At 37.4% G+C, this 19,667-nt stretch overlaps 1 protein-coding gene across 1 annotated transcript; it reads right to left on the minus strand.

Annotated features, from left to right (window-relative positions):
- Positions 1–456: 456 nt before the first annotated feature.
- On the minus strand, positions 457–19,648 carry LOC139131467 (kinesin-like protein klp-20). Its single transcript, XM_070697520.1, has 20 exons — positions 19,491–19,648; positions 17,242–17,385; positions 16,770–16,817; positions 15,701–15,847; positions 15,213–15,290; positions 14,692–14,771; positions 13,984–14,103; positions 11,402–11,493; positions 10,988–11,018; positions 10,002–10,101; positions 9,049–9,186; positions 8,268–8,384; positions 7,847–7,951; positions 7,208–7,300; positions 6,614–6,710; positions 5,893–6,035; positions 4,910–5,071; positions 2,225–2,431; positions 1,386–1,536; positions 457–930 (listed from the first exon to the last, which is right to left on the minus strand). The coding sequence occupies exons 1-20, from the start codon at positions 19,491–19,493 to the stop codon at positions 848–850; spliced, it is 2,139 nt and encodes a 712-aa protein (XP_070553621.1). The 5' UTR covers positions 19,494–19,648; the 3' UTR covers positions 457–847.
- Positions 19,649–19,667: the final 19 nt, after the last annotated feature.

Below are 19,667 nucleotides of genomic sequence, written 5' to 3' on the forward strand. Positions count from 1 at the left end.
TGATGCTTTAAATGTGACAAAACCTTAGAACATTTATCTTGAACTGTTTAGATGTGGAGTATTTCACTGGAAATGGAAATAATACATGGGGAAAACAAATCTGGCATATACAATTCTTTCAATTGTCTCTCTGCTAAATCAAGGCATGATTGTTTTTACTGAACTGCCTACTTCACTCTGTTTTACATGTCCTGAAATCCATTTCCAGATCAAAACACCCAAGTATTTAATTCAAAGTACTTTTGAACATAATTAAGCCCTTAGTACATGCACTCCTCAAAGATCTTCAGCAGTTACACATGGAAAGCAATCCTATGACTCCAAAATGGAAAGACAAAACTTTGCACGTCTTTGAAAAGGTATGATTATGTAAGCTAATGTCTTATGTACAACATGATAAATTTTGTAGCTAAAATCTTGGTTCAATATTATATATATATATATATATATATATATATATATATATAAACAACACTGTAAATAGCAATTACAGTCATTAATATATTTATTATGTTACAAAAGGAATGTACAATGGTATATCAAATAGTATAAAAAGGAAAATTAATACATACTGAAGATGTTTTTCATATTTTGCTGGTAAACTGGACACAGATATTGTGAATATCTACAATGGTGTGGACGGTATTTACTTACACTGATGGCTATGTTGAAATGAAGTACATAGAATATCATGACTAGGCAGGAATCAAAATTATGTCTCTCATAAATGTAAAATTATTTCTTAAATCATAAGAGTTGCTGAAAACAGAATTCCTTGAATACTGATGATGAGGAATTTCTGTGATCAATGTCTGGACGGTCTTCAGAACTGATTGCCTTCTCATCTTTAGGATCTGGATGAAGTTGCTGATGTTGGTCGACTGGGCTTCTTGCCAGTCATGGAAATCTGATCTTTCATTTCAGCAATTTCTGAAATAATAAATAGAAAATACACAAAAGTTAACAAATCTATGTAATTTTTGGCTTATCATTTGCAAGAAATGGCTGATCATAGACTTAAACCATCATAATAATTTTGTACTGGTTGATTACCACGGTTGAGAACATTCAAGAGTAAATATAATATCTTACAGTCACTTACTTTTGAAGAAATCTGTGTAAAATTTGAAAAAATATATGCCACTTTGCAAACTGTTATTGTTCATGTACAATACGATATCAATCTTCAAAAGTCTTGAAAATTCTAAGTCTTTGTTGCGCAAGTATGTGTATATGTCCATGCTAGGGTCTTGATGGGCCATTTTAGTAGCCCAAACAATAAGCTATAACATTTGTTTCTGACACCAGAGACCAGTATCAGATCGTCTTTGTATTATCAGTATATTACAGCATGGCATATGGAAGATGCAGAGAAAGTCACTGACCTTGCTTGAGAGCCTGGTTCTCCTGCATCAACTCAGAATTCCTTGTGGACAGGAAGACGGCATCTTGTATGGACTCCTCAAGCAGTGTGCGGTATCTCTGTTCTAAGGCTGCCTTCTGCTCCTCAAACACTTGGCGGTAATTTCTGAAAGTCTGCAAAGGGGGAACAGATGGTGAGAAAGTCAGTGTGCCATCTAAATCAATTCGATGAACCATTGACTGAAATCCTTTCTTTGACCCATGGAAATATTACAGTGGTTTGCATTGACCCATTGGCATTAGATGAACTAGACAGATCGTCTAAATCGAGGTGTTGCCAACGACGTCAGGTGCAATTATCAGCTAAGTGGTAATATGAGTCAATTATAAAGGAATCAACTCTACAAAAGTTGAAACATTGTCCAGCAGGAGGTCTGACATAGTCACAACAACACCATCACATTGTATGTCCATGCTCTGCCCAAGTCATATCACTTTCGTTCAGGTGTAGTTGTTTTGACTGCGTCTGACCTTCTGCAAGACAATGTTTCAACTTTGGCAGAGTTGATTTCACTGTGATCGACTGGAATTACTGCTCATCTGATAATTACACCTGGGAGTGTTGGCAACACCTCAATTTAGACAATATGTCTAGTTCGCATAATGCCAATGCATCAAAGCAAACCACTGTACTTCGATACATTATTCAAAGAAATGCTTGAAATCACTCAAAGAGTTTGTGTAACCTAAAAGTTACAGGGTACATTGGATTAAATATAGTCCTTTGGTTGAATGATGAAATCGTCTCTGTAATCAGTTTATTCATTGTTTGTTCATGCAGTTACATGATCAGAGTACTCACCTGGAAATTTTGCAATTGTTGTACTTCGAGTTCTTCTTTATGGCGTTTGTAGCTTTCTTCCATATCTCTGGTGAGCAGCTGCTTTTCTTGGTCAAGTGTCTGTAACTGCATGGTGACAACCGCCCTCTCTGCCCTCAATTCAATAAGTTCTGTTTCAAGCTGCATTATCTGCTGGTTGCTGTAGTTGAATCCTTGAGCCATCTTCAGCTGGGTTTATAAATAAAAATAAAAAAACTCTCTTACCTTGTATACTACAATGCCAAATGTTTTTTTTTCCATATCTTACACACAGTTATTCAGAGTGCATTTCAAAAAATGCTGTATGGTACACAAAATGTCCATGGTTTCCTGTAACTGCACACAGATGGCTGGCAAATTATTTCAAATGTCTTACAACTAGCCTACAGGAACTGTAAAAAAAACCGACATACCAAAACCCTACTTTTGTTTTTCAAGGGTTAATGTTATCACCATCTTCCTAATCATCAACAACACTGACTTTGGTACCAAAACTGATAAATTAATTACAAAATATTTCAAAACCACTTTAAGACCCAATGGTAATATGTTTTATTAACTCCACCATCCAATGGCAAAAGCCAGTTTACAGGATGTGCCCATGCTCTGAAACTACAGGTATGCTAACATACTCCAGTTATACCTAGGTCTTGAGCTCACACGACCCAATGGGGCATTATGCCTTCTACACTGACAGTTGATCTGACAATTGTCATCATAATCACATTTTACTTAAACGAAAATAAATTGTGTTTTATCTGGATTTTATGAGAAGTTCCAAGGCCTGATTGGAAATGGCAAATTTGCTTGAAAAGAGCACTTCTAACCTTCTAAAAATTCAAATTTTACACCCACTGACTCAATAGCAATAGGATGCATTGGGTGCAGCTATCATTATTGCATTATTTTAACATGTATGAAAAACAAATTGTACATTGACTTGACTTTATCTCTCGAAAACAACTGCTGAGATATTCTGGGGTATTCTTCTCAGAGCCTGCTTTGCTCAATCAAACCTAAAGATGAATGCCCGAAATACTTCACAAGATATTAACCATTTGAACACGGAAGTCGCCAATGTGACAGCGCCCTCTATGTATCTGTGGCAGAGAGGAGATCAATGGACAAACACCTTTGGAAATGCAGTACAAGGTTATCTTCGGAGTGTCTCGCTACATGTAACTACATCATGTGTAAATTCTATCCCTAATTCTAGTCTTAACTAAAAACCATATACCCTAAGTTGCTGTCTGCGTCCAGTAATTTTTCACTCTAGCCCTGACTGCAACATGTATTGTACAGTTGCCATGATCGTGACCACAAATTTCCCATTTAAAACCTCTAGGAATATCCAATAATCACATCATTTTATTGTCTTACCCAGAAAATTTACAAAGTCAGAGCAGAATATTCATCATATAAACAGATCACAAATTCACTTTTCTGAACTCACACCAATCACAGGAAAAGAGAATATTTTGATCAATGACTTGAAGTATGGCACCCATCCGCGTGCAAAATTGTCAATTGTATGCAGAGATTTGAAAGTGGTTTCTCAGCTGTTGAGGCAAACTTAGATGTCAGTAAAATTTAGACAATTCAATGTGAAGAGGCTGACAAAAATGTAGTGTATCACTGAAATTATAGACTCAAGACATGATGATAAAGAGATTACACTGCCAGTACATGTACGGTACATGACTTTATTTCAAATTTGTGTTGTTAATGTTGCAGGAAGTCTATACATGAGTTCAGGGCCATGACAATGTTAATCTCCCTCCCTACACCTAGCTCATCCACCAAGCACCCATTTCGCATGTCTATGCCACAGCAAAAGTTATATTTAGTCTAGTATCATTGATTAGCAACTCTCTTGTGTTTCTTGTCCAGACCATACACTCACATCACAAAGGGCTGACAGCTGCCACATTTGACCCAAGTGGTTTTCATCAAGACTGACCACGCAGTACAACTTACATAGATCTGCGCAGTCAGTGAAGATGAACACCACTCAGACCTACATACCGTAATAGATTTACTCCAAAGTCTGGATGGCAAAGTCAATTGCAACCCGTTTACACCTCATTTGCATTCAATAGTTTTTGCATATTAGCTTTGCTGCACATCTGGTGACTGACAAAAGCAGCTTTTATTGCTGTTAAAGCTTCTCAATCAATTGAACTGTTTCGTTCAAATGCTGACATATATACAGACGAGGTGAATACCATCTGCTGACGACGCTTACATATACAAAAATGCGCAGTCAGCAAAGATGATAATTACCTAATCTGATCGTCGTGTGAATCAAAAACTCGGCACTATTAAACGTAGCAAGATTGCATTCTTGGTGATTTAGTGATTTTTGTTTTGAGCAGCTGATTAAAAATCTTGCACCAGAACTATGAGCACGAGAAATGTATGCAATCACCGTGTTTAGTTGTAGCGGTCTGCACAGACATGATTAAGTCAGCACCGTGAATGAGAAACTAACCCAGCTAAGCAGCTTTTGTCAGATGATAGTGTTATGGAATGGTTTGTAAGCTCTTCTCTAGCTCTGACACTTTCATAAAACTAGTTTTTGACAATATCAAGGGAGATTGCAAAGAAAGTCACTTGCAGTGCAGAATTACCCAAGGGAAGCCAGCACCAAAGAAAATTTGTTGATACCTGTAGTTCAGCTTTCTCATGTTCAATTTCCATTTTCATTCTGTCCAACTCTTCAGCCAACATGGCAGCGTTTTCTCTCTCTAATTTCTTCCTCTCCTCTTCCTCAATCATCCTCCTCAGCTCAGCGTTGTTCCTCAAGTCGGCGTTTTCTGAACGCACATCCTGAAGAGATGAATGTGGATTGAACTCACGTGAATCCAGCGGAGGGTGACATTGTAATAGTCAAGAAATACTAGACAGATATTCTAATCTTGAATTTTTACCGTACTTTATAATTTTGAGAATAATTTTGAAGCTTGTGTAGTAGGTTCTTACCATCTTGTTATGTGAAAATGAAAAAATTTATTTTTCCCCACAGAGTTAACATAGGGATAGTCGCCATTTTGAATTTCAATTGCTGGTAGATTACAGCTAATTTGTTTCTCTGGTGCTAAATCAATGGGAGGTAACCCTTGATTTACATTCTTTATTTCGTAAAAGCATGGTTTTAAGTTTCCCTGAGGAAGGTTTTAGCAGAAGTTTATATCTTTCAGTTTGGAGGTATGCTGGTTACTTTCAGCATACGCTGCAAATTTAATCTGGTTTCTCCCAAATTGTATTTACTTCTATGGTTTGTCTATGGAGTCTGGTAGAAAGAATATTAATTTACAAACTGTAGTGCTCTGTATAGAAAAACTAAAAATTCTGATGCTTTATTTTTTTTCAACTTTCTGTTAAGTTTTTTTAAAGCCTCACTTCAGTATTATGTTTTTTATGCTGAACTTAAATGAATAGGCCAGCCCGAGGAAAATGATTCTCATAGACATGTGTGGACAAATCTGTATGCAGCCTGATTGATAGCATGACAATGTCGTTGATAGCATGACAATGTGGTTCACTAAAAGGCCAAAAGTCGTGCACATCAACAAAAGACCCTTGATGACTGCTGTTTTCTTAAGACTTGTATGCAAAATACGATGTAGCAACTTGTTATCTTCTCTCACCTCCTTCTCTCGTCTCTGTTTTTCCTGCAGCTCTTTCAGTCTTCTCTTGACGTCTTTCACATTCTCGCTTTCACGTTTCAATTTCTCCTTCAGTTCGTGGATGGCTGTCACCCTTGACTTGGTCTCCGACTCTGATGCCTTGCCTGCCAACACAGGACATGATAATAAAGATATGGAAAACTTTCTGAAAACTCTGGTCATTAGCATCGTTATTGACCAGCAAAAACATGCACATGAATCTAACTATATTCTCATGGAGAGATACGGACATCTAGGGGTCAACCATCTCAAAGGAGACATTTTGGCACACTTGGTTGAGTATCAGACTCAAAAAAGGAGGATGGTGAGTCCGAGACCTGGATAAGTCTAGACTCACTATCAGATGATGTAAGCTCACAGACTCACATATGGTGCTGTGACCATGAGCAAGGCACTTTACCTGTCATTGCTTCATTGGGTACAGGTGAAGGGTATTTGGCCCAAGTCCTGCTATTTGACTTCTGCTTGTTTCATCATTAATTAAATACAAAATCTCAGGTCCTATGCAAGGATACAAAACAGTTTCAAGAGACTTTTTCCTTGATATAAAGCAAGCTTGATAACAACAAATAGTGTGGTAACTCAAGTATCATTTCATCTGCATTTTCCTAATTTTCTAAATCACCGAGAGATCTTTATTCAATAATTGCGGCATGGAAACATACAAGAGAGAGGCACTTACCACTTTCTGCTAATTTAGAGTAATCAGCAATTCTTGCCTGGAGATTTTCTTTCATGTCATCCACCAATTTACGTTTGTCCTTGTACTCTGCCAACAGCTGCGATGAAAATTTTTACTTTTTTATTGTTATATAGGTACGCATATACATAAATCATGAAATCTACAGAGTGGTCAATTTCTCGGAATGACTGAATTTAAATTCTTTATCAGAGAGGCATAAAATTTTACACTGAAAGACGGCTCCTCACTACTGGTTTCACGAGAATCATGAATGTGAACAATTAGGTCATTGCTTTGCACTTAAGGTACAACATGACACACACAGCTGACAGAAACGATAACCAGCTAAACTGCTGCTCTGATTTCAAGCATACTTTCGGGATCATCAACTCCTGGTAGTTAATTTCAAGGCTTGTTAAACAATGTAAATTTGTAACTGAACATTTTCAAAAGTGGGTGAATATGCTTCAGGGAGGTAAGTTCGGGTTGTGACGTCAACTTTTAATTGCACTGGTCTGACTTAAAAGCAGAACAGCTTCATTCTTGATGAGAGAACTTACAGAGGCATTTGTCATAGACAACACACTTTCTTACCTGGTCTTTCTCTTTCTGCATTAGCAGAAATTTCTCCTGCATTTCTTTGTTCCCTTTCCTGGCACTGTCACTCATCACCCATTCAATGATGCCCTGTCAATTCAAAGACACAGATAAATCATTGTCAACATATGACACTGCGGGTCACAGAGTTCCTAACCTCCCTTTTGTTTGACACTATTTGGCGTTTGACCAGTTTGCTATGGTCTGTACAGCCTGCATCAGTGTGTAAGTTTGTATTGATCAAGTACATTCATGTACACGTATATTCTGTTTTGTTGGCACTCCAATTCTCTGCATCTTCTCATGAAGTGCTCATCTCAAACTGACTCAATTCCCTGCTGGCTACATTGACTTTCCCATTGGCTAAATTGACGTCTCTGGTTGTCTACTATGACTCACAAAGTTGGCTATTTCTCTGGTTCTCTACTGTGACTCACATTGTTGGCAAAATTGACCTAGAAACAGTTGGATGAAGTGACTTACATCGCTGGCGTAACTGACTTTAACAGTTTCTCCATTATTTTGCTCAACTGCACCAATTGACTTGTACAATAAACTAAACTGACAACCGATCTTGACTGAATTGACTTACACAATCGATAACATTGACTGCCAGTGATGGCTAAATTGACTTACACGGTTGGCCAAATTGACTTTCCGTTCATCTTCATACTGTTGGGACAATCTCTCTTTCTCTTCCCAAGTCTGACGTTTTGCAATCTGTAAGTCATGCACCAGATCCTGAAAAAGGTATGGCACATTAATATGTGAGATAGCCAAATCACTAAAAATGATAATTTGACGTGAAGTTGCTCATACTGGTAGTCTTTGCTGCCATAGATTGTAAGTACACAAAGAAGAAAAGTCAGGCTGATGCGTAAAAATTCAGATGTTACAGACGTAAAAAATTGACAAAGTAGAGGTTACAACAACCCTTGTTAAATAATGGCACAAAAAATGATTTTTTCCACTAGGCGTAATTTAATGAGGATATTGTAAATGACTACTTCTATTTCCTCCTGATGCCATTTATTTTTCAAACACTTAGAAATCATACCTGCATTTTTGTGACATCATCTCTGTTGGTTTCCTGACCAGGACCAACATTTGCTAGTTTGTCTCTCAGCTTGCTAATCTCCTCTCTGAATTCACTGATCACTCGGGAAGTGTCATTCTGAAAGAGAGTCGAAGACAATTTTCTAAATTCCTCAAATTTTTTGTTCAAAATAGAGTTGCCCTGTTATTGAAAGAAGTATCATGTTGACAGAAGACCAGTGTTGCAGCAAGGATACGCCCTTGCCACGATGTCCCCAAAGTGGAACCCGTTGTCCCACATTCTCGTGTTTTGTGGGTCACCTCGGGAACACTCAAGTGTCTTCTGTGTAGGGTGTAGTCTGCAAGTAACATCGGATATTGACAGTGGCCTTTGTTTTGCATGATTATTTTGAAGCATAAGCATATGTTTTTGTACTTTCGGAGCTATGATTAAAATTAATTAGTACGCTGCACTTGATATCATAACTTGCTTGTATTCGACATAGCTCTTATTGACGGCAGATACGGAATACTGATACAATTACTGAAATTCAAGCAGAGCGACGCGGTCCCGGTAGCTTGAATTTTGTTTGGTAAAACTCATTTGTTACAAAGTGATACATAATTTGATTGACAACTGATGCATGTTGTCCCCAAAATGGGCAACATGTCCCCAAAAATAAACAGTGGAGGGATACAGCGTCCCCAGTTTTAAAAATCCTGGCTGCAACACTGGAAGACTATGTTTTCTTTAAAAACTGACTGAAAATGGCAAATTTTACCAGTACAATTTGATCACTTACTGAGTTCTTTTTCACCAAATTCTGTATGTTCTTGACATTTTGGGCGTAAGACAGGGTCTTGAGACTGGCATCATATGCACTGTCAGCTGGAGATACCACTGCCAGAAAGCATGTATAGCTGTTCCCTCCAAGGCCGTCCTGAAAAGTTGATGGGTATAGAGACCAATGGTCAACTTGTAAAAAAAACATCCGGAAACCAACATCTCGGCCAGGTCAAACAACCCACAAATGTAGCTTCTGAGCTCGGCAAGAATTTACTGGAAACTTCACAAACATTACGGTATGTATAGCACCATGCCCGCCCACGCATATTCCATGAAAATGGAGCTGCATATTTTAGCCTTGATTGATAGTAGAATACAATGAAAACGAAAATGTTGCCGTGGTGACAAGCTCTGTTCTTTCAATGGTGAGCTGATCTGTTCAGGCTGTTACTTTTATTTGTCAGCACCCTGCCACTGTATCGATACTCTTTTTAACAAAATCTTCTCACATACAATAATCTATATGTACCCTGATGAAAAAGTTAACTCAAAACTGTGTACAGCATTCTGCAGTTTTACATAATGAAAATAACTGATCAAGACACAATGCCATATGATTACGCTATTCCACCAAGAGCGGACAGCGTTTCAGCGGGGAAAAAAAGACGCGGACAGACTCACGTGACCAAACATCCTACACTACCGCCAAAACTTTGCCGCTATCCTACATGAATTACCTGAGTAACGACAACTTTTTGCCGCCAACTGGTCACAGCAACACATGAAACAGACTTGCAGGAGGTGTATGCTTCTGTGCAACACACATACGAATTTCATGAATTACGACCAAGATGGCCACATAGGCTGTCTTGATGAAAATTTAACAAAATAAGTCAGACTCGTTTACTGTCCTTAAAATTAAGAGTTGAGAATTTTTGCTGCACAGGGTTGTATCTGCAAGTCTCTCACCTGAAGAAGCCTGGTGACACTTGAAGCTCTGTACGGTACATGGCCACCCTTCTTGCCTGGATCACCGAGAGCCTGGATCACACTTCCTAAAGCTGACACACTAGCAGACAGAACACATGAGAAAGAGAGCAAACTAAGTTAAAAAGAACACTGTAACTTGGAAAATATAAAAAGTATAACACCATGAACATTCTGTAAAAGGATAAGTCCCCGTTAAATACATAACTGAGTGTGCTAATGAATGAGAATGACCCTTGATTCAAATGATATATTTTGAGTTAGAGAATGAATAGATAGTCTGCAATGATGAAAAATCGTATTTTCATTGCTTACATTGTTTTCCTAATATTCATATTCTATGGACCCTCACCACACATGGTTATATATTATACCACAGACAAGGAGAAAAACTCTGTCATTATAACCACCCGAAGCATATATATGCATGTATTCTGAAGTTTACAAGATGGGGAGGTAACTTTTACATGTATAAGGTTAAAATCAGATATTCATTCAGCTTTTTCAACACAGTACCCGTTCAAAAATGTTAAAATAATGTGATGAGAATCGTTAGTGTTCTGGATTTCACAGAATTAAGCCAATCTTGATAAAATTCTCTATAAGACATGTAACATCAGTGTCTATTAATGTCCTAGTACAGTTGGTAGCAAAGTTCCAATTTTTTTTTCACATTTCAATATTTCTACTCGTATTATCCTTTACTATATTGAAACGTTTTCGACTTTATTTCCTGATCACCCGGCCTTCCTCACAAATATATACCAGATGGACTTGTAACTTATGTCGTGTTAGATACAGAATGCTGTGTCAGCATTAAGTTGTGTTGATGTCAAAGTCAGATCACGACTGTTTATTTCTCTCTTACATACATCCTAATGAAGTGATCTGCACAAAAAATCACTGCGAGAAATGGTAATGAAAGGCTATTGCACCAATCAAATTTTCAAATATTGACGTGTACTTACCCAGCCACATTGCCTTCGATTTTTTCAGAACCTACACAAGCAAAGGATACACATGCACAGTGTGAGAAACAATATATCCTTTAGAGTTACAATACATATTCCTGCAGATTTTGTCCAAAAATACACTTGATTCAACTTGTACCAAGATCTGCTACTACAAATAAACTTTTCTATATGCCTTCAGTCCAGATCTGATGTCTCAAAACCAGTGACTGACCAATCAATTTTTCGGATGATCGGTGACTACTACTGGCACCGTCCTGACTGTATGGTCACAAACATATAAACAAAATACTACGTAGGTGTTTGGAATTTATCGCGTGGGTGTTGGCAAACAATGTAAGGGAGCCGCCCACGCTTCAATAAAAAAAGTTTCAAACGCCGAGGTAAAGAAGCCAGCTATGCATAACTCACCAGCCAAGTCAGCTATCACGATCTTTGACCTCAAGCCACTTTCTGAACCAGCATTCTTCTGTTCAATAGTAATGCTGAATACGCCATGAGATCTAGATTAATGCAACAAAAAGATTTAAGATTTTTACATCATATAAGAAATACGACAACAAATAAAAAGTGTTCTTTTTGTTAATCTAGCTGCCGAAGCTTAATTAATGAAGTTTCACATTCCCAAGCGACGCTCCTTTTGTGAATTTTAATTACGGCTTAAGTGTTTGAGTTCCTTCAAAGTTCTGGGAAGATTTTTTTCACAATGCGACACCAATAAATCCCTCTGACAATCTTAACCTATGGCCAAACTAATCACCTCGCATCTTTCTGAATACACAATGTTTGCCGTCAGGTCACTGTGGTTAAACACATAAACATGCAGACACATTTGATATTAAGTTTGATTGCGATTATTCTGATTGCAGTAAGATTGAAAAAGAAATGTAGGATCAATTTCCTGTTAACCCTTTGAGCATTGAAATTTTTTTCCCAAAAAATTATCAGGGCATTATTTTACCAATTTTTATGAATTTTTCTGTAAATTTTACCAAGATTTTGAACCAAATGGACATAAATTTTCATGGGCTACACTTTTTGACCAAAATTTGGGTAAAAATCAGAAAAAAATTGTTTAGATCTGAAAGAAATTGTTGGCGTTTTGTTGTATAAGAGGCAACAAAAATCGTCTTTGGCACTCAAAGGGTTATGGTAAATTGCCATGGATGACAGGGTCATGAACATAAACATGATCTTAAGGCAGTTTGCACCTTGAAATTGAAAGACTTAAACTTTTACTCAAACTTTCCGTAAGGAAACCTTAAACCATTCCCTTTTGAAATAAAGAATATAAATCAGGGGTCACCGTGCAAAATTTGGTACAAGAGAAATAATTTACCCAAAATTTACTGACACTCAAAATAAAAGTGGCTGCACTGATCCCTGTGGCAATTCTACAGGGAAAAATTGAAATGTTGATTTTTAATAGCAAGCCAGTGAAAACTTTATTATTCCATCCATATGCTTCAAAATGAGCCCCCACAAGTGGTAGAGCAAAGCAGTAGAGTAAATGTTTGAGTCCCAATACCGGTTCCAGGGCACATTCTACCTTAACCCTTTCAGTGCCATAATTTTTCCCACCAAAAATTTAGTGCAACATTTTACGATTTTTTTCAATTTTCCTGTAAGTTTTTGGATAATTTTGAACAAAATTGATATCATATTTCATTTTTTGAATAATTTTGAACAAAATGGATATCATATTTCATTGGCTACAGGTTTTATCAAAATTTTGGCAATTGGCAAAAATCTGAAAAAATTGACTGGGGTATACTTTGTAAAGGTGACAAAGATTGACTTTGACGCTCAAAGGGTTAAGCAGAGACTGAAGACATGGCTTAATATCTCAATTTATCCTCCTCCTCTCCAAAGTAATGACTATAAACGTATTTCACTGAGACAAAAGTTTCATGACTAGTAAATGCAAATAAATCATTGATGAAAGACTAACTGTGCTCACGACAGTTTTCACTGTTGTGGTCAGATCCGTGCACAGAACAGTGAAGTGAACATTCAGTGTGTACAGCACATCACTGATACATGCATATACCACTTCTCCTAGCTATAACTCTATATGTCTCCACTAGCTGTAACTTTTGAAGTATTTCTCAGTGTTGTGTTCTGTATGTGAAATACAGTTCCTTGTTCTACTCCACAAATCTCTTTGAAATGTCTAGAGTTCAACTTGTGAACACAGCCTGTATGTGTGTAATACCTAGTGTTATTACTGAAAATTGAATTCCTTTCCAGACTAGAATTCATCTGTCAGTAATAAAATTGTATACTCTATACAATACCGGTACACTCTGTTGGGACGGCTAATACTCTGTGGTTCAACATACTTGAGCGAGGACAATATAAAAATGCATTTGATTATCTGAACAAAAAAACAATGAAATGCTTGGCATAAAGTTACAGCTATTGTCCCTTGCAGGAAATGACGATAGCACTGGAGATGTACAGCCTGGTGTTAAGTACGGAACTGCTTTGAAGCCTGATGCTCATGGAAAATTAATTGTATACATTACGAAAAAACCAACATCTTCTCTTGCTAACTTCTCTACTAGAGCCATTGTAATTTGCATTTCAAATGTTCTACAATATAAAGAAAAGTATGCCCCCTTTCAATGTTTTTGTTTTTTCTTTAACAAAATTTTCAATTTGCATCAACCATGCTTTCTCAACTCCCGGCAAACAATGCTACAGCACATGTCTTTACATGCTTCGATACGAGATTCAAACAAAGAATTTCTTGAAATTTGTACTGAACCAAAGACTTCAGATTTTTTTCTAGGAGGCACGCTCACAGAGGTCAACAGACTTACGAGGATCGATGGTAAATCTTGTCAACAAGTCATACAGGTCATTTCTGTATTTTCCTCACTTCAAGACCTTTTGTTTTGAAAAGCTACTCTAATATAAATTATCAACTCAGGAACGCCTACGCCTCCTTCAATTCTTGGCCGAGAAGCCACAGATAAGAGATATGGTACCTTGCCCGGTGTGCTCTGATATCAGGAGTCCCCATCTTACGGGCCCTGGTACCTTGCTCATACAATCGGTTGATGTCGTCAGCACTGCGCACAACCATTTCAGACAATCCATCCACAAAACTGAGAAAAATAGATAACAATTATTTGTTAACGTTATGAAGAGATGAGACACAAAGAGTTAATTTTTAGAGAGAAAAATATCATTTCTGTACAGTCCCAGCTAGGTTAGTTATATCTACTTCAACTATGTCTCTTATGGGTACAATTTCAATATGGCAGAGTCTGTACAGCTAGAAGTCAACATTATTGAGAATCTACAATTGGTCATCAACACTACCAATGGTTAAATATTGATATACCGGTATGCTGTGATTAGCACAGATGTGAATGAGATGATTAAATTTCTGTTTCACTCATAGCATACATGTATGCACGTCCCACATTAGGATGCAAGCTTAATAGTATTATTTCCTCCAGAAAATAGCTGTTGTGAAATGCATGAAAGTTAAATTTTGAAACAATGTACATGTAATGTAAGCCAGTTAAAGCTTTGACAACCAAATTGGAGTAAACTGCTATCCAAAATACCATCAATACATACAGTGTCTCACCAGAATTTTCTGGCAATCAAAGTATAAGGTATTTATGAAGTGCTGGAAATTTCCAGTATTCAAGGTATTCTAGGCGGTTAATATAAGAAGTACTTACATTCCAATCTGTGGGTGCTGTTTAATTTTCATCACATTGTTGTGAGGATTCAACATGTCTGTCATCTTCTCATCCATAATCTATTATTGAATTTGACAAATTTAAAGATGTTATTGCTGTGAAAGTCAGCCAGGTAATCAGAAAGTGGAAATCAATCAAAAGTCAAACAGCATTAAAAAGATATGCCATATTATGACAACATGGCTGCAAGTTTGTCGAGGCAAACTTTCAGAAGCATACCCACCTGAACAAACAAATGCAAGATGGAAGCACACACAGTGCAGCTCCGGAATTACTGCAATCATTAATTGGAGCTATTGGAAGAGTTACAGAACACACCGAGAAAAAAAGAAATAGAAAACAGATAGGTGAACAGACCAGAGGTGACCAGAGTTGACATGATAGACACATCACAAAAGAGATACAGAAAACAGAAAGAAGCCCATGACATTCCAGTTAAAGAAAAGAGAGGTTTAAATGTTTGTGGTTTTTGAAGTCTGTGAGAGTACACCAGTACATACCTCCAGGTAGGACACAGTGACAAGGAACTGTTTACTTGCTGGTGAATCATCAATGTGTTTGAAAAGACTTCTGTTCAACTGGAAAATAGAGTGTTATGATTACACATTTATATTTTGTTCTGTCATATATAGCTGTACAAGTTCTAGTACATACGTGTCTACATTTCAATGATACGGTGACTCATATGACCATCCTCAATTCCATTACAGAGTCTGTTAAGCAGCATTTAGTAAGGGAGATTGTTCATAATTTGCATAGCCATAACATTTTTACATCACATTCTGACATGTACTTCTCTTCAATCATTTTAGTTGCACACTTTTCACTATAATAATGATATATATCAACACATGTACTCATTTGTATTTTACACTTCTGATCCCACACACAGAAGGAAAACCATACATTAAAGCAATGTTGTTGCCATATCAAGCTTCTAGTACAAGAATTGGGATTTCTCTATTTCAAAGAGTACACAAAATTTTACCATGGGTGCGATTCCTGGATCATCCTCTGTTCCGGATATCAAGTAAGACTTGCCACTGCCCGTCTCTCCGAATGCCATGATGGTCACATTGTAACCGGCCAAGGCTTTCAGGAGCAGGGGCTCACACTGCTCTCTGTAAATTTGATTCTGGATGGAGAGAAGGAACAGGAAGACCATGAATAAAGTGCGAATTCTCTTCAATATCTACACAGTGAGGGAAAGTACACTGCTTAGAATTTGAAGAGAAACTTTCTCAGCCAAAGTGGAGAACCTCTACTTTTGGAAAACTTTCATACAATTAAATGCAAAGATTTTTTGGCAAAGTTATTGATCACTGTCTACATTTTCAATCTGGTGATTGTAAAATTTACATTTCTTTCATGCTTTGATATCTTTACAAATTTAAATGCAGACTGGTACTGCTCAGCGATGGCAAGCAAGTATATAATTATATCTGTCATTGACTTATTGAGGAAAATGTTCGCATGCAGTAATTTGTGGTTCTCTTCTACTAACTGTTTCTTCAATGTCACTGGAAAAAATGTATGGAGCTTAAATAATCAAGATTCTGCATTCAACAAGAAAAGATGAAATGACGAGTTCAAGAACAGCAAAAAATTGCTCTGACCCCCAGAATGAAACAGTACATGTTGTACTTAGCAGCTGTGATTGAGTCTAACGTTGTTGTCATAATATTACATTTTACCTCAACAAGTTGGGGATCACGCGACAAATGCAAATATTACTGAAATCACATCAGCTGTTAATTATTCTCAGACTTTATAGAGTTGTACTGTGTACTGTGCGTGGCAGTTGACATTTGACACTGGCTGTTCCATTTATCTACAGTTAAGTCAAATGTGGCAAGCTACTACACTGCTTCTACAAACTAGATCAAAATTCTGATTTGTTTTCCCAAAACAAAAAATCACAATAAATAACACGAAACAGCTATGATTTTTGTTTGCTTGTTTGTTTTCTTTGACACAAGGAATAACAATTTAGTTTACTTTTCCATTTGATTACTGACAAATACAAACATTTTGGTCACTGAAAAATATAAACTTACTGTTCTAACATCCAAGAAATAACTTGCATTGAAAGCATACACTGCCTCCTAAGAAGAGGGAAAAAAAAGATAGAACATGAAGTCAGAAAGAAGACACTGCTGGAAATGTTGCAGAGGCTTCGATGAATTCCTTTGTACCGTACTGTCACATTTAGGTTACAGTGTTTTCTGCAAGAGGATTTTGAGGGTGGGCTACTCTGTTTTCAGGCAATCTACAGATATGTTAATAACCATAAAAAGAATACATTTCCACAACATAATGATATGCAAATAATGCAATGTTATGTAAATTGATAATGCTCTGTTTTTTCACGCCATGGAGAACACTATGTTGTCCGCTGTTTTCACTATAACTAGTATTGTTATTACACAAAATGTTTGCAATATTAGCGTATTCATTGAGTAAGAAATTTCACAGGTTCTGTATGATATTGATATCAAATAACAGTAACATTGACATTTTCATCTATACCTTGGCTGTACCTCCACCTTGTGGATTCTGTAATGTTGTTTTATCTCCACTCATCTTCATGATGCGAGCAGCACTCTTGCTCTTCTCTGTGTCTGTGAACGGTCGACATCTTGCCACTACCTGAATACCAACTTTTTCTCCCGTCTGCAAAAACAACATATTTTGATATTGACAGAACATTACTTCAGTCGAGGAAGAGTGCGCCTCGAGGACAGCTATTTTAACAATGTATTTCACAACTACCTTTTGCTCCACAACTTTAAACAGGCTTGTTTACTGGTTTTACCTTTGTGAAAATCGAACATTCAATTTTCTCCACAGAGTAAACAAAGAGATGGCAGCCATTTTGAATTTCTAGCCTTGGTAAATGTTGGGCAAATTGTTTCTCGACTACCAAATTTTGCACAGTGACCCCTGATTTTCTTGGTTTCGAAAGGGAATGAGTCAAAGTGACAATTTGACAAGTTTGAGCAAAAGTTTAAGTCTTTCAGTTCTGAGGCTTGCAATACCTTATTAAAAGTTTTGAATGTAAAATGACCACAATGACACAAGTAACAACTGTCACACTAGTGTATCAAGAGCACCTTCTTTGACTCAAGAATATTTTACATATTACATACGGTATGTATATGTGTATGTATTGATACAGATTTGACTGAAGGAAAATTTCAAGAAATGGACAAACTAGACTGCAAAGAATGGTTAACCAGTCACAAAGAATGATGTTCTTGCAAAAAAATCTTGATATGGACATCTGTTATTTTTTGTGAGAAAATATACTGAACGTGAGACGTAGGTGTCTTTTACATGAGGTTGTTTAACAAGGGCACTGTTCTCAATATTCACCAGTGATGAGGTTTGTGTAGGAAAATAAAAGTTAGAATGCTATCATTCACTTTGATTTACAGCATATTCAATGCTCAATATACCATTGAAAACCCAAACAATAGCGTGGAAAAGGCTCAGAGTTGCCAGTATTATAGGAGAAAAGACAGGTAGTATTCACTACCTACATCTGGCATGTGGGCTATAGGCCTTTCATCCACACTCAAAATACTTATATTTGTGTCAGTAATACAGATCTCATGGTGACAGCAGTATCTAGAGATGTCAGCCAGTTGTGACATCGGCCAGTGCTTGCCCTGCATACGAAGCTGTATGTTTCCGGAGTTGTACAGCCTCCCACCGTGGTGGGAGGCCATACAATGGCGGGAACTCACAGCATCATACGCAGGGCTAAGCCAGTGCCTGTGTCAGAGATCTCAGCGGCAAGTAGGGGAGGTTAGCAGCGATATGATTATGTTCACTTTCTAATTAAATATAAAATCCTTTATCAGCATATGCTTCTACTCATCTAGTCAGAAATTTGGGTTTTATTTTGTTGTTGGGTAACATTCAGAGACAGCGCAGTGGTCCACTCCATACCACAAATAAATTGGCCGTTGTCATCAATGCAAGCAAAACCGTCACTCAGTACTGGTTGCATCAGTGACGGTTTTGCTTGCATTGAGTCGAGTGCCTGTGGTTGTCCATAGACAATCCAAAATATGGGTTGTCATCATCATCTACATAGGGAACTCAGGCTTCTTGTTTGTTAGTGTATTTGTTTGGAGCTGGGGAACGGGGAAGCTGGTGAGTATTAAGGTAGAAAATCAAATTGTAGTAGAAGGGCAATTTGCCAAGATTTCCTTTAGGCCCCCCCCCCCCCCCCCCCCCCCTTAATCGCAGACTGCTCTTGGAAGAACCACATCAAATAAACTTTTGGAGGGGTTTAGAATTAGGGTTAGTTTTAGGGTTAGTTGCATATCCTACCTAAGAATAAATTGGTGGGGGGGGCAGAAAAATTTCATTCCTTGTGAAAATTTTGTTTCAAAAACCCGCAGCAGCAAAGTTGCATTGCATTCACCACTGCAACTCTACCAAAACAAATCATAATCCCGGACACGGAAATTCATATGACAAGCCAGGGCAACATTTTAGCTGTTTCAGCTTGGCAATCTCTTATTTTCATGATAACTTCGTCGTGACAATAGGGAGGTTGGAAGGGATGTGTTTCACAGGTAGCGATTGTTTAGAATGTTTCAATACGGACTGTTGCGTGAAGAAGCCACTTGTGAACAGGAGTATTTACATTGACACTGCTGTAAACAATACGATTTGGCTTGGCAAGCAGCAGAGTAATGAATGATCTTCACAACGGTACAGTCGGTCCCGGTTACAAAGTACATATAGTATCAGGAATTACTTACCATCTTATTAATTTCCAATTGATTGTTTACAGAACGTTAAAATATACAACTGTACAAACTATACGTTCGCCTGAACTAGGATCTACAGGTGGACATTCCACTCTTGACAACTTTGACGTCAGTGTCATAGTGACGTAAGGGGGCCAAGATTCATCCTCGTACAATACTTAAAATATT

This window comes from Ptychodera flava, chromosome 4, assembly GCF_041260155.1.
Source record: "Ptychodera flava strain L36383 chromosome 4, AS_Pfla_20210202, whole genome shotgun sequence".
Taxonomy (NCBI): Eukaryota; Metazoa; Hemichordata; class Enteropneusta; family Ptychoderidae; genus Ptychodera; species Ptychodera flava.